The sequence below is a fragment of the Mandrillus leucophaeus genome, unplaced genomic scaffold, assembly GCF_000951045.1.
Source record: "Mandrillus leucophaeus isolate KB7577 unplaced genomic scaffold, Mleu.le_1.0 Scaffold2216, whole genome shotgun sequence".
Lineage (NCBI taxonomy): Eukaryota > Metazoa > Chordata > Mammalia > Primates > Cercopithecidae > Mandrillus > Mandrillus leucophaeus.
Genome location: NW_012102273.1, coordinates 10865 through 37793, shown reverse-complemented (window position 1 = coordinate 37793; position 26929 = coordinate 10865). Strand labels below are relative to the sequence as shown.

General features: G+C 37.7%; 2 protein-coding genes across 2 annotated transcripts in view; one reads left to right on the top strand and one right to left on the bottom strand.

Annotated features, from left to right (window-relative positions):
• GBP4 (guanylate binding protein 4) overlaps positions 1-18288 on the top strand; it is a 36334-nt gene extending 18046 nt beyond the window's left edge. The window contains 9 exon segments of the mRNA XM_011981223.1: positions 6117-6226; positions 6429-6625; positions 8049-8294; positions 9239-9519; positions 10771-10983; positions 14128-14230; positions 14703-14896; positions 15758-15911; positions 15914-18288. Coding sequence (XP_011836613.1) covers positions 6117-6226; positions 6429-6625; positions 8049-8294; positions 9239-9519; positions 10771-10983; positions 14128-14230; positions 14703-14896; positions 15758-15911; positions 15914-15960 — 1545 coding nt within the window. The 3' untranslated portion in view covers positions 15961-18288.
• A 6450-nt stretch (positions 18289-24738) lies between these two features.
• Positions 24739-26331, bottom strand: LOC105540551 (interleukin enhancer-binding factor 2-like). Its single transcript, XM_011981222.1, is given in 2 exon segments — positions 24739-26047; positions 26049-26331. Coding segments are annotated over 2 exon segments (1173 nt in total). The 5' UTR covers positions 26280-26331; the 3' UTR covers positions 24739-25105.
• Between the last annotated feature and the right edge of the window lie 598 nt (positions 26332-26929).

Here is a 26929-nt window from a genome sequence, read left to right as displayed (position 1 = left end):
ACTTTAAAGTAGTTTTTTCCAATTCTGTGAAGAAAGTCATTGGTAGCTTGATGGGGATGGCATTGAATCTATAAATTACCTTGGGCAGTAGGGTCATTTTCACGATATTGATTCTTCCTATCCATGAGCATGGAATGTTCTTCCATTTGTTTTTGTCCTCTTTTATTTCATTGAGCAGTGGTTTGTAGTTCTTGAAGAGGTCCTTCACATGCCTTGTAAGTTGGATTCCTAGGTATTTTATTCTCTTTGAAGCAATTGTGGATGGAAATTCACTCATGATTTGGCTCTCTGTTTGTCTGTTATTGGTGTATAGGAATGCTTGTGATTCTTGCAGATTGATTTTGTATCCTGAGACTTTCCTGAAGTTACTTACCAGCTTAAGGAGATTTTGGGCTGAGATGATGGGGTTTTCTAAATACACAGTCATGTCATCTGCAAACAGGGAAAATTTGACTTCGTCTTATCCTAATTGAATACCCTTTCTTTCTTTCTCCTGCCTGATTGCCCTGAGCAGAACTTACAACACTATGTTGAATAGGAGTAGTAAGAGATGGCATCCCTGTCTTGTACTGATTTTCAAAGGGAATGCTTCCAGTTTTTGCCCATTCAATATGATATTGGCTGTGGTTTTGTCATAAATAGTTCTTATTATATTGAGATACATCCCATCAATACATAGTTTGCTGAGAGTTTTTAGCGTGAAGAGCTGTTGAATTTTGTCAAAGGCCTTTTCTGAATCTATTGAAATAATCATGTGGTTTTTGTCTTTGGTCCTGTTTACATAATGGATTACATTTATTGATTTGCATATGTTGAACCAGTCTTTCATCCCAGGGATGAAGTCAATTTGATTGTGGTTGATAATGCTTTTTGATGTGCTACTGGAGTCAGTATGCCAGTATTTTATTGAGGATTTCTGCATCAATGTACATCAGGGATATTGGTCTAAAATTCCCTTTTTTTATTCTGTCTCTGCCAGGCTTTGGTATCAGGACAATGCTGGCCTCATAAAATGAGTTAGGGAGGATTCCCTCTTTTTCTATTGATTGGAATAGTTTCAGAAGGAATGATACCAACTCCTGTTTCTACCTCTGGTAGAATTCGGCTGTGAATCCATCTGGTCCTGGACTGTTTTTGGTTGGTAGGCTATTAATTATTTCCTCAATTTCAGAGCATGTTATTGGTCTATTCAGAGATTGAACTTCTTCTTGGTTTAGTCTTGGGAGGGTGTATGTGTCCAGGAATTTATCCATTTCTTCTAGATTTTCTAGTTTATTTGCTCAGAGGTGTTTATAGTGTTCTCTGGTGGTTGTTTGTATTTCTGTGCGATTGGTAGTGATATCCCCTTTATCATTTTTTATTGCATCTATTTGATTCTTCTCTCTTTTCTTCTTTATGAGTCTTGCTAGTGGTCTACCTATTTTGTTGATCTTTTCCAAAAACCAGCTTCTGGATTCGTTGATTTTTTGAAGGGTTTTTTTGTGTCTCTATCTCCTTCAGTTCTGCTCTGATCTTAGTTATTTCTTGCCCTCTGCTAGCTTTTGAATGTGTTTGTTCTTGCTTCTTTAGTTCTTTTAATTGTGACGTTATGGTGTCAATTTTATATCATTCCTGCTTTCTCTTGTGGGCATTTAGTGCAACAAATTTCCCTCTACACACTGCTTTAAATGTGTCCCAGAGTTTGTGCTCCGTTGTGTCTTTGTTCTCATTGTTTTCAAAGAACATCTTTATTTCTGCCTTCATTTCGTTATGTACCCAGTAGTCATTCAGGAACTAGTTGTTCAGTTTCCAGGTAGTTGAGCGGTTTCGAGTGAGTTTCTTAATCCTGAGTTCTAGTATGATTGCACTGTGGTTAGAGACATAGTTTGTTATAATTTCTGTTCTTTTACATTTGCTGAGTAGAGCTTTACTTCCAATTATGTGGTCAATTTTGGAATAAGTGCAATGTGGTGCTGAGAAGAATGTATATTCTGTTGATTTGGGGTAGAGAGTTCTGTAGATGTCTGTTAGGTCTGCTTGATGCAGAGCTGAGTTCAATTCCTGGATATCCTTGTTAACTTTCTATCTCATGGATCTGTCTAATGTTGACAGTGGGGTGTTAAAGTCTGCCATTATTATTGTGTAGGAGTCTAAGTCTCTTTGTGGGTCTCTGAGGACTTGCTTTATGAATCTAGGTGCTCCTGTATTGGGTGCATATGTATTTAGGATAGTTAGCTCTTCTTCTGAATTGATCCCTTTACCATTATGTAATGGCCTTCTTTGTCTCTTTTGATCTTTGTTGCTTTAAAGTCTTTTTATCGGAGACTAGGATTGTAACCCCTGCTGTTTTTTGTTTTCCATTTGCTTGGTAGATCTTCCTCTATCCCTTTATCTGGAGCCTATGTGTGTCTGTGCACATGAGAAGGGTCTCTTGAATACAGCACACTGACGGGTCTTCAGCCTATGTGTGTCTGTGCACACTAGATGGGTCTCTTATATAGCACACTGATGGGTCTTATCTCTTTATCCAATATGCCAGTCTATGTCTTTTAATTGGAGCATTCAGACCATTTACATTTAAGGTTAATATTGTTATATGTGAATTTGATCCTGACATTGTGATGTTAGCTGGTTATTTTGCTTGTTAGTTGATGTGGTTTCATGTTAGCATCAATGGTCTTTAAAATTTGGCATGTTTTTGCAGTGGCTGGTACCAGTTGTTCCTTTCCACGTTTAGTGCTTCCTTCAGGAGTTCTTGTAAGGCAGGCCTGGTGGTGGCAAAATCTCTCAGCATTTGCTTGTCTGTAAAGGATTTTATTTCTCCTTCACTTATGAAGCTTAGTTTGGCTGGAGATGAAACTCTGGGTTGAAAATTCTTTTCTTTAAGAATATTGAATATTGGACCCCACTCTCTTCTGGCTTGTAGAGTTTCTGCTGAGAGATCCACTGATGGACTTCTCTTTATGGGTAACCCAACCTTTCTCTCTGGCTGCCCTTAACATTTTCTCCTTCATTTCAACTTTGCTGAATCTGATGATTATGTGTCTTGGAGTTGCTCTTCTCGAGGAGTATGTTTGTGGCGTTCTCTGTATTTCCTGAATTTGAATGTTGGCCTTCCTTGCTAGGTTGGGGAAGTTCTCCTGAATAATATCCTGAAGAGTGTTTTCCATCTTGGTTCCATTCTCCCCATCACTTTCAGGTACACCAATCAGACATAGATTTGGTCTTTTCACATAGTCCCATATTTCTTGGAGGCTCTGTTCATTTCTTTTTACTCTTCTTTTCTCTAAGTTTCTCTTCTCGCTTCATTTCATTCATTAGATCTTTAATCAGTGATACCCTTTCTTCCACTTGATCAAATCAGCTACTGAAGCTTGTGCATGCGTCACATAGTTCTCATGCCACGGTTTTCAGCTCCATCAGGTCATTTAAGGTCATCTCTACACGGTTTATTCTCATTAGCCATTTGTCTAATCTTTTTTCAAGGTTTTTAGCTCCTTTGCAATGGGTTTGAACATCCTCCTTTAGCTCGGAGAAGTTTTTTATTATTGATCATCTGAAGCCTTCTTCTCTCAACCCATCAAAGTCATTCTCCATCCAACTTTGTTCCATTGCTGATGAGGAGCTCTGTTCCTTTGGAGGAGAAGAGGTGCTCTGATTTTTAGAATTTTCAGTTTTTCTGCTCTGGTTTCTCCCCATCTTTGTGGTGTTACCTACCTTTGGTCTTTGATGATGGTGACGTACAGATGGGGTTTTGGTGTGGATGTCCTTTCTGTTTGTTAGTTTTCCTTCTAACAGTCAGGACCTTCCACTGCAGGTCTGTTGGAGTTTGCTGGGGGTCCACTCCAGACCCTGCTTGCCTGGATATCACCAGGGGAGGCTGCAGAACAGCAAATATTGCAGAATGGCAAATATTGCTGCCTGATCCTTCCTCTGGAAGCTTTGTCTCAGAGGGGCACCCAGCTGTATGAGGTGTCAGTCAGCCCCTACTGGGAGGTGTCTCCCAGTTAGGCTACTTAGGGGTCAAGAACCCACTTGAGGAGGCAGTCTGTCCACTCTCAGAGCTCAAACTCCGTGCTGGGAGAACCAGTACTCTCTTCAAAGCTGTCAGACAGGGACGTTTTCTCAATTTTCCTTTTTTAAGCTTTTATTAAGTTTTGTGGTATTTCATTAAATAATTTTAAATATTTTAACTTATTTATTTTATTTTATTTTATTAAGTTTGGGGGTAAGCGTGAACTTAAATTAAAAGTTAAAAAGAAAAAAAAAGAAAACAGAGGCCAAGTGTGGTGGCTCACACCTGTAATCCCAGCACTCTGGGAGGCCAAGGTGGGTGGATCACTTGAGGTCAAGAGTCCAAGACCAGCCTGGCTAACATGGTGAAATCCCATCTCTACTGAAAATACAAAAAATAGCCGGGCATGATGGCAGGTGCCTGTGATCCCAGCTACTTTGGAGACTGAGGTGGAAGAATCACTTGAACCTGGGAGATGGAGGTTGCAGTGATTGCACCATTGCACTGCAGTCTGGGCAACAGAGCAAGACTCCATCTCAAAAAAAAGAAAATAGAATTAGTGTGTTTTGGCTTTCATACTGCAAAAATTACAAATGTGTGTGGGGTCTCATTTAGAAACAGTGAATTTAAGGATACAGTTCTAAAGTTATCAATCATCATTTCAGTGTACAACAAAGATGAAATATTGATTTGAAATAGATTGTAGTGTGCATAAACTTTTTTATTTGCGGAAGTATGACTGTTCAAGGAACCAAAACATACAAATATATACATGCTTGATAGAAGCAAAATTACTTGTTGGCCTTGGAATTTGTGGATTTGGTCAGCATTTAATTCTATTTAAGGGACCTTCATGTCTTGCCCTGAATAGTATTTCTAGCTTTGTCTTCTCCACATACCTATTCACTCATTCAGTTGAATTAAATAACTGTAATACCATTATATGATCATTCCCTAAAATTTTTGACTTGGATTCTGTTGGGTCTTTCACCTTTTTAATTCTTTCATTTCCACAAGTTCTCATTTTATGTACTCCTTAACGTCCAGCTCTTTTCAAGCTACTGCCATCTTATTCTAGTTAGACACAGTAACTTCTTGCTCGAACTCACAGAGCATTTGTTTCTCTTTATTTTCCTTCCTTCCCACCTCCCATTTATTAGATTGTTGTTTGTTTTGTTTTTTACATTATGACTTTGGTTCCACTCTCGGCAGTATTTATCATCTTGGTTGCATTTTTATGTTGACAATGCTATCTGCCACTCCTGAAAATCATCTTCTTGTGATTATGGAACTTTGCATCCACAAAACCAAAGGCAGCATCTGCATTTTGTACAGAGCTGAACAATTTTTGGTGAATTTGATTGATTAACATTTGCATTACTAATATAGCCATGATTGAGAAAATCTGCCAAAGGATTATTGTTCACTGATTACTACATACTTACTATGCTTTAGGCACTGCATCAAATATTTTACACATAGACCATGTCATTTGCTACTTTTAATACCTAAAGAAAGTGACAGCCTGAGAAGATCAATATAAATGGCAAAAATACAGTTTGACTTTAACATGATCTTCAAAATTCGTATTACGTGCCTTACTATTCAGTTATATATACTACAGCTGAAACAGTGAATGGACAGCCAAATGAATGAATTAATAAGTGAATAAATTAAAAGGAGACTCTTAAGTCCTAACAGTAATGTGCTTTCAAGTGTCACAAATAATATCAGATCAAGTTTGGAAAAATTTAAATTTATTGCATACAAAAAGTGGAGCGCATCATTCAGGAGACTTCAAACCAAGATGTTCTCCTTATAATGGTTACAGCACAATTGATAAAGCATAAAGGAAGAAATATATTTACTTATGTGATTGGCTATTATACATTAACAATATTTTTAGGGAAAATAGAGATGCTTAAGCTGCTTTTTCTATAGCTGATTTATTTAATTTCACCGATCATGCTGACAAGCATATAAAGCTTACATTTGTGTTTCCCTTAGACACAGCGTTTTGGGAAAACTGGAATGACTTAAGTTTTGGTTACATGGACACAAATAGTTGACCTTGAGATGTATCTAAACTGTGGCTTCCTTTTTTCTATTTCTTTAACACTAGAGTGACCCTAAGAATGACTCGTGGATCTTTGCCCTGGCTGTGCTTCTAAGCAGCAGCTTTGTCTACAACAGCATGAACACCATCAACCACCAGGCCCTGGAGCAGCTGCAGTATCCTTCCGGGAAGTGAAGAGCAGGTTTTATGGAGTTTAGGGGAATGGAAACTGATACTGTGTCTTCTTTACTATGACTCAGTTGCCTGGCTGAGTAAGAAAAGACACAGTGCAAAAGGGAACGTGTATAAAACTTGTTTCTAAGTGAGATGTGGAAACGATGGTGTAGGGTGCTACTCCTTCCTTAGCTGAGATCCCAGCTACGTGATTGAACTAACAGAGCTAATCAGGGCAAAATCCTGCCCCAAACCTGATGAAGTTGAGGACTCCGGCGAGTTTGTGCGTTTCTTTCCAGACTTTATTTGGACTGTTCGGGATTTTACCCTGGAGCTGAAGTTAGATGGACACCCCATCACAGAAGATGAATACCTGGAGAATGCCTTGAAGCTGATTCCAGGTATCAGAGCATGGCCTGGATGGGGGAAGGCTCAGGAGAGTGTAGGATAAAATAAGACCTGCTATTCAGCACCTGACACAAATGTATACATTATACTGGATTGAGGCCCATGCTCATGGTTGTTGGTGATTGACAAGTGATTATGATTTTTATGGTTATTTTTACTTGAAATTTCCCAGAGGCTGAGGTTCAAATTCATTGAGGAAATTTAAAACTCGAAGTTCTATCAAATGACTTTAGACCAATAAGCACCATGAAAAATATATTGAGGATTACAATTAATATTATCACATCCTAGGACTCATATATTTGTGTTACTTATTAACTTCAAGTTCTCCTCTTATTCTATTTGGAGAAAATTAACTAATAAGCTTGGAAGCTGGTAAACACAGAATCACAAGAAGTCAAATGATCTAACTTTGGAAATATATTTCACTCTGTCTATTTTATTATAGTTATATCCTTTAGAGAAAAAGGAGATTTATGCAACAAACGATTCAGGAAATTAAAACAAACAAACAAACAAAAAACACTGACAATATGTCAGTGACAGCATATTTCCAGTAAAACTGTCAAATCCTTCATTTTACTGTTTTCATAACATCACCTACTTTATTCTACAGCTTCATAAAATGTGTTGTCAATCTATTATACGTTTGTTAAACAGATTATATTTAGCAAAGTGGATACCTGTTGGCACCTATGATCAATATCAATCTTTGTTCATTTATTCATCCTTTCAACAAACATTTATTTTGAATAACTGATATATGCCACAGAATCCCTCTGCAAGACAATGTGAGACCTAAACCTAATATAATCTGACATTGAAATGTGGTGGGGTCTCCAAGTTATATCTGAATTAACTTTACTCTGGATTTTTCAGATAAAGGAATCTCTAAACATATTTATGGTGTTTATAATTTGTAGTTCTGATTTTGAAATATTTTTTATTTTTATTACTGACTTGGGTATCATTCACCTTCATGATATTTTTCTAAGAAACATATTATTCTTATTTCTAGCGTTACTTTAATTTAGGGCCCATGTTTCACTTCTGACGTAGGACACTAATATCAGAAAGTATCTGACAGCTGCTTCATTTAATTAATCATTCAAAAACATTTGATAAATAGTCTACCAGCTAGCATACAAAGGCCAAGGAAACCAATCATAAGTTTCTTCATTTTGTGGTAAATGTCTTCCCTTCCTCTCCAAGAGTTCTTTCCTGACTCTCGCTCCTGTACAAAAATTGATTTTCCATGCCTTCACTGGATTAGCACAAGGCTGTTTTGTATGATTGCATAAAACAAGATTTACAAGGCAGGGGAGCTGCAGGGATGCAAAGATCCGTGGAAAAGTCCTCAGCCCCCTTGCCTGCAGGCTGTCTCTTCAATGAGCACTCTTTTTCACAATTACACAGGCAGGAATCCCAAAATTCAAAATTCAAACATGCTGAGAGAGTGTATCAGGCATTTCTTTCCAAAACGGAAGTGCTTTGTCTTTGACCGGCCTACAAATGACAAACAATATTTAAATCATATGGATGAAGTGCCACAAGGAAATCTGGAAAGGCATTTCCTGATGCAATCAGAAAACTTCTGTTCTTATATCTTCACCCATGCAAAGACCAAGACCCTGGGAGAGGGAATCACTGTCACTGGAAACCGTGAGTCTTTTTTTGTCCCAAAGCATGTCTGTCTGTGGTCCAGGGTGTGTTGAAGCTGTAACGACTGCAAGTTTTTCAATAATATTGTTTGCTTCTGTATAGGAATGCAGAGAAGGAGACATTCATTGCAAACATAGAAATGAGTGTTTCTTAATTAAAGTTTAGTCATAAGAAAATGTCTTGAGGCCTAATATATCTCACAAAACTAATACACTAATAGCATAAACACAAACTCCTAAGGAGAGAAATCTGCATGATGAGGAAAAGTCCTATAGGATTAGTGTTTCTCAGTGAAGATATAGAATACATTTTGTAAATTTACATTAGTCAGGAAATCAACATCAGGCCGTGAGTTCCATGCAAGCTCACTGAGAATTTGAGAAACAAATTTAAATGTCATATTAAGTACGGAGCTCGCTTCATGACAAGCAACCTGTGTAGTCGTCCACTCCCTGTGGTGAGATGGGCTCGTGCTTGCTTCAGTGGTTTATGTTACTGTCTTCAAATAAAAATTTCTTGTCTCCAAATAAAAATGCAAGTTCTCTTGTAAAGAATAAGAAATGAGGGGACCTGCATTTTTGTTTGGAAGTAGGACTCACAAATTATTTAACTTACTTTCCCTGCATAACAAACTCATTTATATGGTATTTAAATGGAAATATATTTTTCCATGAAACACAAAAGCATATTGGTTGCAAAGAGTAATTTAATTTTGTAATGTGAATCCAAGTGCCATAAAAAAAAGAGTGAACAGGAAAAATAGGGATGTTACTATAAAGAGTTGAATTCATGGAGGAAGACGAAAAAGGAAGAGGAAGAGAATAAGGAGGAGTGATAAGAAACTTCAAGATAAGAGTTTTTGTAATTTTTAGAATGTTGGTTCTTAAAACTTGTATAAAAAATGAGTGAGAACTATAAATTTTCCCTAAATATATGTGATTCAGGGCTGGGGACTCTGGTGGTGACTTATGTAGATGCCATCAACAGTGGAACAGTACCTTGTCTGGAGAATGCAGTGACAACTCTGGCCCAGTGTGAGAACTCAGTGGCTGTGCAGAGGGCAGCCGACCACTATAGCCAGCAGATGGCCCAGCGACTGAGGCTCCCCACAGACATGCTCCAGGAGCTGCTGGACATGCACACGGACTGTGAGAGGGAAGCCATTGCAGTCTTCATGGAACACTCCTTCAAGGATGAAAACCACGAATTCCAGAAGAAGCTTGTGGTACTTTTAGCATTTATCCTTCCTGATTTCTGCCCTTCTGAAGTGATGCGTAAAGTGTAGCTTTTTGACCCCATGGTTCATCTCCTTACCTTGGTGGAAAGAACATGGTTTCTTGGGAATAACAGGGCTCTATGGGCTATAGGTCACCCTTCTTCTAGAGGAGTGTCACTTTTTTTTTTCTATTGCTGCAAAATAAATTATTATGAGTTTAGCAGCTTAAAACAATACACGTTATTGGCTCATAGTTATGTAGTTCAGAAGTCCTTGTCAGGGTGTCTGGGTACTCTGCTCAGTGTGCCACAGGCTGAAAACAAGGTGTGAAATGGGCTTAGATTTCATATAGAGGCTCTGGGTAAACCCATCCATCTTCCAGTCAGCAATGATGCATCAAATCCTTCTGTTTCTAATTTCACTGAATTCCTCTTCTCACACCAGCTAGAGAAAACAACTTGTAAGGGGCTCATGTGATTAGGTCATGCCCAACAGGGCACACTCCATTTCTTAAAGTCAGCTTGTGCTACACAACATAATCTAATCACAGGATTAGTATCCATCATATTCATAGGCCCAGGAACTATGCAGGTGTGGATCCCAAGGAGTGAGAAATCTTATGGGACATCTTAAATCTACTTACCGTAGGCATATTTACTGAAAGTTTGTCTTTCAGTCTGTCTCGGGCTGACCTAAAAGTGACAATAATCTCTTAATTCATAATGACAAAATGCAACTGGATTGTAACTTACAAATACAAACAAAAGAAAATTCTGTTCCTGTATCCTCACATATTCAAACTGTCATTGAAGAAATACACAGATGGTTCAGTTTTCTCATCAGAATATGCTTAATTCATTACTGGGAAGTTGATTTGCCATATGTATATTTTTTATACATAGCAACCTATGTTTTCTGGGGAAATTTTACTTCCAGCCAGAATTCAACTTTTTACTGCTCATTACTAGAGGTTGGATCTCTATTAATCATACTGTAACGAAAAGAACCACAGAGTTTATGTCTTCTAACCACATAAATTTACAGATATTGAGTCTGACCCCAGGGGAGTTAAGGGGCTTTCCACAGGTTACACAGATAAATGATCACATAGTTGGGAACAAAATAATTCTTCTGACTCTTGGTCTACACCATATCCCAGTTCACTCTGAGACCTTCAGACTACTACTTCCAAGAGGATCACAGTTGGACTTTCCCTTCTAACAGCTTCTTTCTACAGTTTTCCCTACATTTCTCTGGCAGGACACCATAGAGAAAAAGAAGGAAGACTTTGTGCTGCAGAATGAAGAGGCATCTGTCAAATATTGCCAGGCTGAGCTTAAGCATCTTTCAGAGCACCTGACAGAAAGCATTTCGAAAGGAATTTTCTCTGTTCCTGGAGGACACAGTCTCTACTTAGAAGAAAAAAACCAGATTGAGCAGGACTATAAGCTAGTGCCCAGAAAAGGAGTTAAGGTGAGGAAAAGGGGAATGGGGGATGGATAACAGAGGATAGTCAGAAGGTTTTTGTTGCCTCTTCTGAAAATCTAAGAACATAGCACCATTTGTGGAGAGGAAGCAGAACATGATGCTATTTGGGGAGTTTTAGTATTTAAATCCATAATTAGTTAGACACTCTTAAGAAATCAGAAATATTTCTTTCCCAAGAGGATTTGGCATCAGGAATCCAGATGAAACAATCCATTTATTATATTTATTAATTAATGGGATAGTTTTTGTGCTAAGTACAGAGGATACCTTATGAAGCAAACAACTATGTTTTCAGAAGTGTATTATCTTACCTCAGATGGACAAATTAATATTCGACTGGATGGGGTACAATTACGGTTATCATACTGGTATGTACTAATATGATGATGATGATGATGATGATGATGATGATGATCAACAGAGTGGTTCACACACACTGAGCTTTCACTTCTTATATCAGAGGAAGTGATTTTGTTGGATTATCAGTTTGATTCTCAGAACAATGTAAATTAGCTACCACATAGGCAGTTGAGAAATGTAATGCGTGGAGATGTTAATAAAGTGCCTAAGACAACACAGCCAGCAAGCGGTGGAGCTGATAGGGCTCACCTGTGTACTTGACAGCCATTGGAAACTCAGAATTTTTCCTTTTGAGGAAACTTTTGTCCTGTGTTCCACGAGGACTATACCAATTTCTGTTCCTACAAACAGTTTCCAAGAATTCCCTTTTCTCCATATCTTTGCCAGCACTTGTTATCTTTTGACTATTGGATAAGTATCATTCTAAAATGTGTGAGATAAAATGTCACCGTGGTTTTGATGTGCATTTCCCTGCTGATTAGTGATGTTGACCATGCTTTCACATACCTGTTGGCCAGGTCTTCTTTTGACAAAAGTCTGTTTAGGTTCTTTGCTCATTTTTTAATATGTTTATTGGTTTTTTGAGTATTTATTTTTGCTATTTAGTTATACTATTTCCTTTTGTATTTTAGATATTAACCGCTTATCAGATTTATGGTGTGCAAGTGTTTTCTTCCATTCTGTATAGAAGAAAATTCTTTTTCATTTTATTGATCGTTTTCTTTGCTCTGCAGAAATTTTTAGTTTAATGTAGTCCCACTTATTTTTGCACTTGTTGCCTGTGCTTTTGATGTCAAATCCAAAAGACTGCTGCCAAGAACAATATCAAGGAGCATTTCCCCTCTGTTCTCTTCTTGGAGTTTTATGATTTCTAGTCTTATGGTTAAATCTTTAATCTGTTTTTAGTTGATTTTTCTGTCTAGTGTAAGATAAAGCTCCAGCTTTACTGTTTGGAATATCCAATTTTCCCTGCACCATTTGTTGAAGAGACTATCCTTTCCCCACGTGTACTCTTGTCACATTTGTTGAAAATTATTTGGTCGTATATATGTAAATTTACGCCCTGGCTGTCTGTTCTGTTCTGTGGTTTGTTTATCTGTGTTTAGGTCAGTACTATGCTATTTGATTACCATAGCTTTGTAGCAGATTATGAAATCAGGTAATTCGATACCTCCAGCTTTGTTTTTGTCCCTCAAGATAGCTGTGGCTATTCAGGATCTTTTTTGTTTCTATATGAATTTTAGAGTTGATTTTCTTATTTCTGTGAAAAATGTCACTGGAAATTTGATAGAGGTTGCATTAAATCTATAGATAATTTGGGGTCGTATGGACATCTTAACAATATTATTTCTTCTAATTAATGAACATGGGATATCTCTGCATTTATTTTACATCTTCTTTAATTTCTTTCTTCAACATTTTATAGTTTTTAGTGTACACATTTTTCACCTCCTCGGTTGAATTTATTTGTAAGTATTTTATTTCTTATGCTATTATAAATGTAATTTTATCTTTCATATAGTATTTTGTTAGTGTATAGAAATGCAACTGATTTTGTATGTTAATTTTGCATTCTGCAACTTTATTGAACTTAGTTTTAACAGCTTTTGGTGGACTTGTGGTATATTTCCAAAAGAAACAAAATCACAGTCTTGAAGAGATATTTGTACTCCTGTTCATTCCAGCATTATTCCTAATAGCCAAGATAAAAAAACAACTTTTGTTTATCCACAGATAAACACATGAAGAAAATGTGATATATATACATACATATGTGTGTGTATAGGTATGTATGTATATACATATATAATAAAATATTATTTAGCTTTAAAAGGAAGGAAATCCTGACACTGTGGCAACATCGATGAACCTCTAAGAATTTAGACTTAGTGAAATAAGCCAGACTCGGAGAGGCAGATGTGGCGTGACTCACTTTTATGTGAACGAGAAAAAAAATGCTGAACTCATGTTAATAGAGAGCTGAATGGTGGTTACCAATGGCAGAGAGGTGGGGAAAAGGGGAGATATTCATAGAAAGTAACAAATATTCAGTTATAATATTAACACTTTCTGGATACCTAATGTACAGCATAGTGACTGTAGCTAAAAAATGAATTCTACTTGGAATTTGCTAAGAGAGTAGATCTCAAGTGTTCTCAACAAAAGAAAAGGTAACTCTATGAGGGCATACATATGTTAATTGGCTTGATTGCAATAATCATTTCACAGTGAATACATACATCAAACATCATGCTGTACAACTTAAATATACACAATTTCCAGGTGTAAATCATTCCTCAATAAAGTGGAAACAAATTTCAGAGTGCAGCCTGGAAAAGTTTCTGGGCAGAGTGGGAATGCTAGCTGACATATCCATAGAGGTTATCCTAGTTATGAAAATGTAGCACAGCTTTCAAACAGAAGAGAAAGATTGTGCAATATTGCAAAAAAGAATCTGACACTGTGTATTTGTAGAACTGCCCATTTATGTTGTCGGGTTGTCTGCACCCTGGGGTAGGTGGTGAGCAGCATCCCTGGGAGAGGAGGCTGGACAGGCCGGAGGGAGGCTGCTGCACAGGGTTTTTATGTCTTAACAAAGAGCTTGGACTTCTTGTTGTGGCTGTGGAAAGAAAAGAAACCACTGTGGGATCTTAAGAATTATGCAAAGTTTACATGGTTAGATTTGTGACTTTATTGAACACTAATTTCATCATCATAAGATGAGATCTTTGCTGCTTGATGGAGCTTTCCTCTTTCTTGGTTCCTCAGGCAAATGAGGTCCTCCAGAGCTTCCTGCAGTCACAGGTGGTTATAGAGGAATCCATCCTGCAGTCAGACAAAGCCCTCACTGCTGGAGAGAAGGCCATAGCAGGTACAGGGGCAGGGCTCAGCTGTCAGAGGGGTTGGTAGTTTCCTGCAATGCCTACTTGCTGATCACACTGAAAGATATTCCAGATAAAAGGAGCTTCAAAAGTCACAAACATTCAGTTAAAATATTAATAAGTTCTGGATACCAAATGTACAGCATAGCGACTATAGTTAAAAAATATATTGTATACTTGGAATTTGCTTTCTCTTACTATAGAGGAAGGAGCTTCCTCCCACTATGGAACATATACTCTGCTGAATCTCAAAATCGCAAGGGGATTGGGGTTGAACTGCCAGCCAGTGCCTTCACATCACATTATTCAACATTCTCTTCCAGACATGGCTAGTGGGAGAATTCAGAGATTCCCAATCCCTCACCTTTGTGCTTTTCTCCAAGTCAGTTTGATCTGAGCTCGGGAGGGTAGAACTCAGGCATAACTGTCACTTCTTCCCTCTCTAAAACCTTTGTGGAATAGCGGAGCGGGCAATGAGGGAAGCAGCTGAGAAGGAACAGGAACTGCAAAGAGAAAAACAGAAGGAGCAGCAGCAAATGATGGAGGCTCAAGAGAGAAGCTTCCAGGAACACATGGCCCAAATGGAGAAGAAGTTGGTGCGGGAAAGGGAAATCTTTCTCAGAGAGCATGAAAGTATGCTGAAACACAAGCTGAAGGTGAGTCTCCGTGAAGCATGGCAGTGCCTGAGGGACAATGCCCTGCTTCTTTAGGAAAGGAAGGACCAACATTTTAGGCACAGTCATGATTCCACAAGGAAACACAAAAGTTGTATGTTTCACTAAAATCTCAAATACATCTGAATTGTACAGAACCCTGAAAGTCTACAAGACTCCAGCATCTTCATGTTAGACTTTGGAGAATACACATGCCATCCCCCAGAGTCCCGGGCTGCTGTTTGTGGTGACTACAGGATAGTCTCACTGTGCCCCAATTAAATAGGACCTTAATCCACCAATCCTTGGGATTTTTGACACAACCATCTAAGGTACCTGAAATAGAACCATCTGGATGAGAGCATCAGATTTGGCTTGATATGAAATGATACTGAAAGATCACAAATTGCTCCATTTTTGTTTCTGTATCTGCCTGATTCATCCTATACAACTAGAGTAAAACATATTCCTCGTCCCAACTCGGAGCTTGACGACCAGTGTTTTATACAGGGTCAGCAGTCCCCATTATTTGCTAGATGAGCATGACCATGCTATATCAGTGGAAATTAGAATTAATTAGAATTAAACCTGCATTCCCTCTCGAAGGGCATTCTTTGTGCTGGAACAAAATTTCTTTCTACCTCCAGTGAGATGTTGCTTAGGGAATGTCACAAAAGGTAAACCATGTATACTCCCACGATTCAGGTCCAATCATCTGGAAATGTCAGACAAACTCATCAGAGAATTTTCCAAGATAATAGAGAAATAGACACATATGCTTAAGTGTTGAATTAGTTAAATACAAAACTCTGACTACTGAAGAAAATTGGAGACTTTCAAAAGTGAACTATTCCCCTTTTATAGGTACAAGAAGAAATGCTTAAGGAAGGGTTTCGAGAGAAATCTGAGCAGTTAAATAAAGAGATTAATAAACTGAAAGAAAAACTTGAAAGAACTAAAAATGAAGAACTCTTTCTGCTTTTGAAGACCCTTGACACAGTTGGCAAATTAATGATTGTTGGGCTTCTAAGCTACTTGGAGTAGCTACTTGTTGCTCACGTATTTAAGAGCCTGAATATTCCTGGTAAGAAAATATAAAATGAGATTTATTTTATTTTAATAACATAACACTGTTGATAATTTTGTAAGTATATGTGTTATAGCAGTTTCATTCAAGAAACGTTTAAAATTAAAAAGTGATTATCAAAGAATATCAAGGACTGACATCCACAAAAAACAAACTTAATTTTGATTGAACTGTTAATTTATAAACATGGGAAACAAGTCAGAAGTAGTGACATTATTTCTAGAAAAGATTTAAGTAAAGCAAAAAGACAACTGGTAAGATTAAGAAGCCATTAACCATTTGCAATTTATATTATAGTTATAGAAATAATTTCAGTTATAATTAGCTCTTGCCAATTAATAAGAAGAGAGCAGCACCACAATTTTTAATTTTTTTTAACTTTTATTTTAGGTTCAGGGGTACATGTGCAAGTTTGTTATGTAGGTAAACTGCATGTCAATGTCATGGGGATTTGGTGTGCAGATCATTTTATCACACAATTATTAAGCGTAATACCCAATAGGTTTTATTTCTGATCCTCTCCCTCCTCCCAATCTCCACCCTCAAGTAGACCCCAGTGTCTCTTGTTCTCCTCTTAGTATCCACGTGTTGTCTTTGTTGGGCCCCCATTTGTAAGTGAGAACATGTGGTATTTGGGTTTCTGTTCCTATGTTAGTTTGCTTATGATAACGGCTTCCAGCTCCATCCATATTGCTACAAAGGACATGGTCTTGTTGTTTTATATGGCTGCATAGTATTCCGTGGTGTTGGTAGATACCACATTTTCATTATCCAGCCTATTGTTAATGCACATTTAGGTTGATTCCATATCTTTGCTATTGTGAACAGCGCTGCAATGAACATACACATGCACATGCCTTTATGGTAAAATGATTTATATTTCCTTGGGAATATGCATTCCTTTGGGAATAACGGGATTGCTGAGTCAAATTGTAATTCTAAGTTCTTTGAGGAGTCACCAACCTGCTTTCCACAGTGGCTGAACTAATTTACACTCCAACCAACAGTGTATGTGTTCCATTTTCTCGACAACCTGTCAGCATCTGTTATTTTTTGAATTTCTAGTAACAGCCATTCTGACTGGTGTGAGATGGTATGCATTTCTGTAGTGATTAGTGATGTTGAACATTTTTTATATGCTTTTTAAATGCATATATGTCTTCTTTTGAAATGTGTTCATGTTCTTTGCCCACTTTCTTTTTAATGGGTTGCTTGTTTTGCTTGTAAATTTTTTGAAGTTTCTTATAGATTCTGGATATTAGATCTTTGTTGGATGCATAGTTGGCAAATATTTTCTACCATTCTGTAGGTTGTCTGTTACTTTGCTCATTGTTTTGTTTTGTTTTTGTTTTTTGAAACAAGGTCTCATTTTGCCACCCAGGCTGGAGTGCAGTGGCACAAACATGGTTCATTGTAGCCTCAACCTCCCAGGCTCAAGTAGTCCTTGCACCTCAGCCCCCCAAGTAGCTGGGACTACAGGTGCTTACCCCCACGCCCAGCTAATTTTTTGTATTTGTTTGTAGAGACAGATTTTTCCATGTTGCCCAAGCTGGTCTTGAACTGCTGAGCTCAAGCAATCTGCCTGCCTCAGCCTCCCGAAGTACTGGGATTTAGGCATGGGTCACCACATCTGGTCAATAGTTTATTTTGATGTGCAGAAGCTCTTTAATTTAATGAGATCTCATTTGTCCATTTTTGTTTTTGCTGCAATTGCTTACGTTGTCTTTATCATGAAATCTTAGCCAAGTCTTATGTCCAGAATGGTATTTCTTAAGTTATTTTCCAGGGTTTTTATAGTTTAACGTTTTATATTTAAGTCTTTAATCCTTCTTAAGTTGATTTTTGTATGTGGAGTAAGCTGGGGGCCTAGTTTCAGTCTTCTGCATATGGCTAGCTAGTAATCCCAGCACCATTTGTTAACTGGAGACTTCTTTCCCCATTGCTTGTTTTTGTCAGCTTTGTCGAAGATCAGATGGTTGCAGGTGTACAGCATTATTTCTCGGCTCTCTGTTATGTTCCATTTATCTACATGTCTGTTTTTGTACTAATACCATGCTGTTTTGGTTACTGTAGCCCTCTAGTATACTTTGAGGTTTGGTAACTTGATGCCTCCCCCTTTGTTCTTTTTGCTTAAGATTGCCTTGGCTAGGCTCTTTTTTAGTTCCAAATGCATTTTAAAGTAGTTTCTTTCTAATTCTGTGAAGAATGTCACTGGTGTTTTGATAGGGATAGCATTGAACTATTTGCTCAACTCAACATTTTAGAAATTTATTTCAGCCGTCTAGTGCTCAAAACTTGCAGCTAGAATGAACTCCTTGTAATTCTACAAGATAGGCATATTCTTTTGACCATGGGCCTTTTCACAGGGGACACAGGCTTCTTAAAACAACCCGACTTCCTCACCCTATGTCCTTTCTTTACAAAGCTGTGCTCCTATTCATGAGCATGGAATGTTTTTCCATTTGTTTGTGACATCTCTGATTTCTTTCAGGGGTATATTGTAATTCTCATTATATATATCTTTCACCTCCCTGGTTAGCTGTATTTTTAGGTATTTTATTCTTCTTGTGGCAATTGTGAATGGGATTGCATTCCTGATTTGGCTCTCGGCTTGAACGTTATTAATACCACATTTTTTAAATGGACAAAAATATGAGATTAAAAATGTTTAATTTTACTGACAATAAAAGTTGTTCAAAGGAAAACTATGAAGTTCTTGTTTCAGTTTTATCATGGGAATGGAAGAACAGGACACTGAACTGGCACAGAGTTGGGGAAATAGACTATGTCTCATATTGGGTAGTGAGAGTAAACTGTTGGAACAATGTATCAAAATTTTAATGTACATACATTTTGTCTAGCAATTCTACTATTAGGTATTTATATAGCACATATAAATATAAACATATATGTTTAGTAAATATATATTTATATTTAGTAAATATATATTTGCACATAAATATATTTTTATATCTATTTAGTAAATATACTAAATGTCAGGCCTCTGAGCCCGAGCTAAGCTATCATATCCCCTGTGACTTGCAGGTATTAAGTCCATATGGCCTGAAGCAAGTGAAGAATCACAAAAGAAGTGAAAATGCCTTAACTGATGACATTCCACCACAAAAGAAGTGAAAGTGATCGGTCCCTGCCTTAACTGATGACGTTACCTTGTGAAATTCCTTCTCCTGGCTCATCCTGGCTCAAAAGCTCCCCCCCTGAGCACCTTGTGACCCCCACCCCTGCCTGCCAGAGAACAACCCCCTTTGAGTGTAATTTTGCTTTACCTACCCAAATCTTATAAAATGGCCCCACCACTATCTCCCTTCACTGACTGTCTTTTCGAACTCAGCCCGCCTGCACCCGGATGATTAAAAAGCTTTATTGCTCACACAAAGCCTCTTTGGTGGTCTCTTCACATGGATGCAAGTGAAACTAAATATATGTTTTTTATTTTTATATTTGGTATATAAATATAAATATATCTGGTATATATTTGGTATATAAAAATATATATATCTGTCAGCAATAAGGCAAATTTTGGGACATACTTTCAAAGGAATTTTCTACAGCCGCTAAAATGAAAGAGGAAGCTTTACTTGTACTATTGTGAGAAAGTATCCAAGATATATCATTAGAAAAAAAAAGATGCAGAAAGTATACTGCTACCACTTAATTTAGGAACTAATGAACATGTGTGTACATTATTAGCTCCCTCTGGAAAAATAAAAAATATAGTAGTATCCTGGTCATACCAGGAGTGGAACTGAATAGTTAAGGTGAGTAATGAGAGGATGACTTGACATCATATATATCTTTAACATTTTATGTAAATTCATCATATATTCAAACATGGATAAATACAATTATTCAAATTAAAAATTGAAATGATAATACATGGATGGGAGAGGTCCCACAATAGGATGAAACTAATTAATATTACTAGAAATAACATAAGTCTGTTCAACAGGAAACATCTTCTCATTGGAACAGAGAACTAGAAAGGGCACAAGACATGCATCTTAATTTTGTTTTTATTATGGCCTTTCAACAAGATTTCAGTTTATCCCCAAATATATGGTCAAATACAAAGTTCCCTGGGTTGTCAACTAGTATATGGTCTCTAAATTCTGCCCCACATTTATGAAAGTGAGTATTTAGAAGGAAATCTTTTCTTCAGCTCAACACTTTAGGAATATCTTAAGGCTGTCTAGTGCTCAAGACTTTTAGCTAGAATGAACTCCTTATATTTCTATAAGCTGGGCATATTCTCTTGACTGAGGGCCTTTTTGCAGGGGACAAAGACTTCTTAAAACAACCCTGCTTCCTCACCTTCTATCCTTTGTCTACCAAGCCCTGCTCATCCTTAAGATGTCCTCTCTGACTTTCTGAGGCTCGGTGAGATGCCCTTTTTGGATGGCACCAACTTGTTACTCCTACCATTGAATCTTTTATATAACTGTGAAATTGAAAATGCTTATTTACTTCTCTCTACCACCTCTCGATCTCAGGTGCTTCATTTTCCTCATCAACTTATCTTTAGTTCCAACTACAAAACCCGGCACAGAGGCTCAAGTTTGGTTTGATTAAGCACATATTCTACCCTCCAGTAGGTCCCCAATTTACCATATCATTACTGTATTCCCAATCTCTAGAGCTCTCAATATAAAATATATAATCTTAGGAAGTCATGCAGAAAAGACTCAGTCAGAAAGAAAATGCACAGTTGTCTGAATCTGCCACCCTGTTCTCTCCGAGGGATTGTATACCCCATCGACTTTATGTTTCTCAAGTTTATTATTACCAGTGGAGAGTGTCCACGTTGTCGGTACCTTGAACAAAGGATTGGACAAAACACACAAACAAAGGAAGGAAAGAATGAAGCAACAAAAGCAGAGATTTTTTGAAAATGAAAGTACACTCCACAGTGTGGGAGTGGGCCCAAGCATGGGGCTCAAGGGTCCTGTTACAGAATTTTGGGGGGTTTAAATACCCTCTAGAGGTTTCCATTGGTTACTTTGTGTATGCCCTATGTAAATGGAGATAATATTTCCTGTCATAGCTGTGAATAGGTCTTATGTTCTGTGCCTCCAGATCCTATTTTCCTGCCTCATTTCCTCCCTGAGAGATGTGATGCCCATAAATCTTCATGGGAGGTGGGGGTACTCATGGTCTTTCTCTGTAACAGCTTCATGCTAGCTTAGGGCATAGTCCCTATGTATTGGGGATCATGGAACTCTCACCCTACTCTGTCTAGTGGAAGCATAGTAGCTTCTTGATGGCCAGGGGTAGTGTCTTCAACCGGAACTAGCTGGAACATTTGTCACATGATCTTCTGAAACTTTATGGTCTCTAGGTGAGAGAAAGTGAATTTGGTTAAAAGATTTAACTGGAACTTCAGGAGGTGGATACCTATGCTGTTAAAAATGTTCGTTACAGACATTTGCAAGAGGAAAAACAAAACCTGGTTATTCAATTAATTTTTTTTTGTTCTACTTAGGTTAGTAGCTTTATACAAGGAAATTTGGTTATTTCTGTGGTCTACCATAACTTAATATAATAACCATAATTATAATTGACAGCATATACTTAGGCATTCAAATTTTAGAAATCTCATAAAATTTTGGGACATGTATTAGCATTACTCACAAAAATATAACCTAAAGAAGATTGAACATCATTTTGGCAATACTGTGTACCTAAATATGTTAAACAATCCTGTTTACTCTTCTCTTGGTGATTCAAGGGCCCCCTGATGCTTCCAAAAAGCCAGGCATCAGGAAAGACAATTTTGAAACAGACGTTTGATTTTGCAGAGGCTGTTAAATATGTTGGGAGTTTCAAACATTTGATGTTATGAAATAGAATTCCAGATTACCATGAGCTATTTATTTTGCCAAAAGGATGACTCAGAAATTTTAAAGAGGCAAAAAACTTTTATAACCCTTTAAAAATTTTGCCAAAGAGCAAATTAGTGCCTTAAGAAAACCTCGTTGTACTTTCAATGGTCAGTTTACAGAAAAACAGTATAATACCCTTTTGAATTTAGTCAGTATGTTTACACAGAGAATTTCTTTTGCAAGGTTAATTTTTAGAAACCTTCCGCCATTTATTTGAACTTTTAGCTTTATCTTATCTAATTTAAAACAATTCTTTAACCCTAGGCAATAATTTACTTTTCCATGCCTTCTTATAACCTTTTACAAAAAAAACACATTCTATTCTCCTTACACAATTTGCATGTAAAACTATTTTAGTACTCTCAATTACATGTTATAATGGTGACTCTTAGCCATTTTAATTTTAATGCAAAGCCTGGTAAGTTATGTTCATTATGTACTAGGTGCTGATAAGGTTTGACTATTTCTAGCATAACTAGGAGAAGCCAACTCCACATGTCCCCAGGCGTTACCTAGCTGTAAAGCAGGCAAGTCAGACAATTTTCAAAAGCCAAAGAAGCAGTTTATGACCTTAAATCATTTAGTAACCCTAATATTTGAACATAATTTAAACCACATGCTTATATTTTGAAGATATTTGTATTTTACCAATAATCTTTAAAACCATCTTTATTTACCAAAGATTACTGAAGTCACGTGAACTAAATAAAAGGTATTGCACTATTTATTTTTCTGAAAAAATATTTGATTTAAGCTCTTATTATTAAATCAATTAATTAAAGCTCTTTTGTATTAGTCAAAACTTTACAGGGGAGATAAACAGTGACTTTTACCTTTCATTTAACCAGTTTGCACAGAGAGAAAGAGGCTAGAGACCGACTGGTAAGAAATTTTTGTCATTTTGCCAGCATGCCAGGTTTCTGGGTTCTACTCCCTGAGAGGTCCTAGCAACCCTGCTCGATTATATGCAAACATGTTGCCATGAATTAAGAATATTCAAAAATAGTTTACAAATTTTAGGGAAATTGGGCAGAGAGAGATAATATGACTCAAATTCTATTTATGAAAGTATACTCAACATGCTTAAAGTATCAAGAAGCCTAAAATCCAAAAAGTTACTTTAAAGTTAAAAGATTGGTGTGTTCCATCAATTCCTGTGGGCCTGACAAAGGTAGCCTAGGAATTCCAGATAAATGGAACAAATGATGACTTTCTAGAAAAGCATAGGAAATGAAATAACTATTCATAGAAACAAATAAGAGACTTAACTATATCTTCAAAAAATTACCAAACTGCTGGTGCATTCCTTTGCTGAGACCAGCTTGGTCGTGGAGACCCTAACCCAACGGCGCTAGAGGAATTAAAAACACACACACAGAAATATAGTGTGTGGAATGGGAAATCAGGGGTCTCACAGCCTTCAGAACTGAGAGCCTCGAACAGAGATTTACCCACATATTTACTGACAGCAAGCCAGTGATAAGCATTGTTTCTGTAGATTATAGATTAATTAAAAGTATTCCTTATGGGAAACAAAGGGATGGGCCTAAACAAAGCGATGGGTTGTGGCTAGTTATCTGCAGCAGGAATGTGTCCTTAAGTCACATATTGCTCATGCCATTGTTTGTGGCTTAGGAACACTTTTAAGCGGTTTTCTGCCCTGGGTGGTTCAGGTGTTCCTTGCCCTCATTCTGGTAAACCCACAACCTTCAGCGTGGGCATCATGGCCATCACGAGCATGTCACAGTGCTGCAGATATTTTGTTTATGGCCAGTTTTGGGGCCAGTTTATGGCCAGATTTGGGGGTCTGCTCCCAACATTCCTTTACAATACTTCTTAATTTAATCAAGACTAAAAGCTTCAACTATGAAAATGTTAGTCAAATATCTACAATTTTTTAAATCAGGTTTTAAGGAATATTCCGTTATTTAAACTTTTCTCATGTGTTTTTCCCCTGCTTAGTGGTTCCTCACTTCATTGTTTCATACATGACCTTTTAAAATCTGTAATTTGAACTAACTTTTGGATAACTTCTGAATTAGACAAAATTATTCTTTTTCTCACTAACAACATAACCCTTTCTGGCACATTTTGTATACAGAATTATATCTTAACTAGAATTCTTATCCTTAGTAACCTAAAACTTTACTGAAATCCTAAAAAGCAAGAAATCCTGAACTATCAGATATGGGCATTTATAGATAAGAACAATTCTACAATTTTAGAAACGTATTTCCTCATATCACAACCTTAATTGGAAATTACCCATATATTAAATGAGCGTCAAAAATAACTTTAAGATTTTAATTTACACAAAAAGTTTACCTAAAATGTTTATCCCATTCATTGTACTCAATTCTTTCACTTTTAACAAGGGAGACATGAGACATCAATCAACATAAGTAAAATGAACCTTGGTTCAGTCCAGAAAAGTGGGACAACTCAAAGTGGGGCAGGGGCTTAGGGGCTTCCAGGTCACAGGTAGATGGAAGACAAAAGGTTCATTCTTTCGAGTTCCTGATTAGCCTTTCCAAAGAAGGCAATCAGATATGCATTTATCTCAGTGAGCAGAGGGATGACTTTGAATAGAATGGGAGGAAGGTTTGGCCTAAGCATTTCCAGCTTGAATTTTCCCTTCAGCTTGGTGATTTTGGGGGCCCAAGATATTTTCCTTTCATAAATTACTCTCATTCATCAAAAGGAAGCATACAAACCAAGATCATCTTGTATTAGCTGTGTTTATAGTTTTATAACCTTCTATGCCAAGCACTGACATCCCAAAATATCTAGCAAAGACATATTAAAATCCAGACAAAATGTCTGCTAGCAATTCTTTTTTTTTTTTTTTTTTTTTCAAGAGCCCTACTAGGAAGTACTTTAATAGTTTTTCTTAGAAAAAAAAAAATTCCAGACACTTAACATTTCACAACATTTCAACAGCAAAGTATTAATTGAGAGAGGGATTTTCAGGAGTTGGGGATTCTAGAATATTAGGAAGAAATGTTGGTATCCTCCTTCATTATAGATGGATGGCATAGGTCACAAATGGGAGACTGGCAGCAAAGCCAATATCAAAACCCAGTGGAATGACACTTCTGTGGAGTTTACTTTTCTTCCTGCTATCTTCCCTATCCCACGGAAATGTCTGTCACCATGTAAAGCCCAGTAGCAGGGAGCTTAGGCTCCAGTCTTCCCCCTTGGGTAGGAAAAGGAGTGAAGGGAACATCACTCCTGAGTTTCCATGCTTTCTTCTTCCTCTCCTTGAGGTGGTTCTTCTGTATTCTCCTCTTCTTCCTCTCCTTCCTTCTTCTCTGGTGGCTTCTCATAAGCCTTTTCTGAAGGTGTTACTATCACTCCATCCCAGGTAGATATTTCAGAAGCAAGATAGCTGGCATCACCCTCCTGGCCAAGGATCTTCCTAAAGCCACCATGTGAGAGGATTCGGACGAGAGTCTGAGCTATGTAACAGACCATGTCCTGCTGTTCTAGAGTCATGACTGTGTGTACTCTGAAGTTGCCACTCTCACAGGGGTCAGTGATACCCACTGAACCTGGCAGGAACAGTCCTGCAGCCAGAATCTGCAAGCAGCGTCTGTATGCAACGTTTAGGGCCAAAGGCTGTCTGGTGGGGTTGTTCATCACAGCATAATGGCCTAGTAGGTCAAGGATCCAGGGTGTGAGGGGCTCAAAGCCAGGAAAACGAATCCTCAAGTCCTTCAGTAGTCTAATGAGAACTTTAACTGTGGACTGAGAAGCATTTTCCTCGAACCAGCGGGCATGTCGGATGGCTGCTAAGGCACTCTGCAATGCCTTGATATCCAAATGGAGTTCTGGGTCCAGTTTTCGAAGATTGGGTGGCACTGTTGTAATGAGAATCTTCACTGTAGCATCAGAAGAACTGATTTCAAAGCCAGTTTCGTTGGTCAGCATGGTTAAAACTTCAGAAGGATCCTGTGCTCTTAGGCTTTCCACAACTTTGTTCCCCAGGGCAGCAACAGCTTCCAATGTTGGCAGGATCTTAAGTATCACCACCAGGTCAGCCACATTGTGTCCTGTAGTCATTGTCCCCTTTTTATAGGATCCCACCTGTCGAACTTCTTCAATTTGCACTTCAAATGTCCCTGGAGCCACAATCAGATTATCAATCACATTGTTTATTTTTGTCACCCAGAGAAAGGATAGATGCCTGTTCAGCAGAATTAGGAGCCAGGTCCTGATTCCTCTTCAGCAAGGCCTCACTGAAGGAAGTTTCATCAGGTGCTGGCTTGACCCGGGGGAAGGCCATTTCACACAAATAGAAGTCAAATGGGATATGTGGTACAAAGGGCCTGAATCCTCCTCCTGGGCCTCCTCTGGAACCAAAGCGCCCACCACGACCACGGCCTCTGTCACCCCTCATGGCGCCTTAAAACACGAACAATGGAGGCCGCACCAACCGCCCCTTTCCTCTCGTCTGCTAGCAATTCTAAAGGCATTTCTATTTTTATTCTACCAATAATTTTAAAGCCAGCTTGTTCAGTAAAGATTTAAGTATAAATCACATGAATTTGAAAATTGCTTAGACTTGTTTATTTAATTTATGTGTGCTCTTTTACTTATAAGCTAATTTGGTAGACACATATAACAATAAATGTACATACAAATAAACACATCTAGACATGTATACACACACATAAATGAAGATCCAATAGCTTGGAACCTTAGTATTGAGACAGCAATATAAGCTTAGTGGTTTTACTTTGTTTGCCCCAATAGATAATCCAATGAAGGCTGTGAACCAAAATTTTGGGTAAAGCAGTTTCCATGGCAGTTTGATTTTTAGAGGTCAAACCTACCTGGACTCCAAAGAGCACTGGGGCCAAACAGCACCAAAAGAGAGCATCACACATTAATCAGGTCCCCTGCTTAGAACAGCAGCACAAAGGCCTGGATACATGCAACGCCATCTCACTTTCCCATTCAACAGTAAATTCCAGACTCCAAACAATATTGGGCCAAACAGTATTGTAACTCCAAGAGAAAATTCTAAGGAGGGCTTAGTACTAGAAC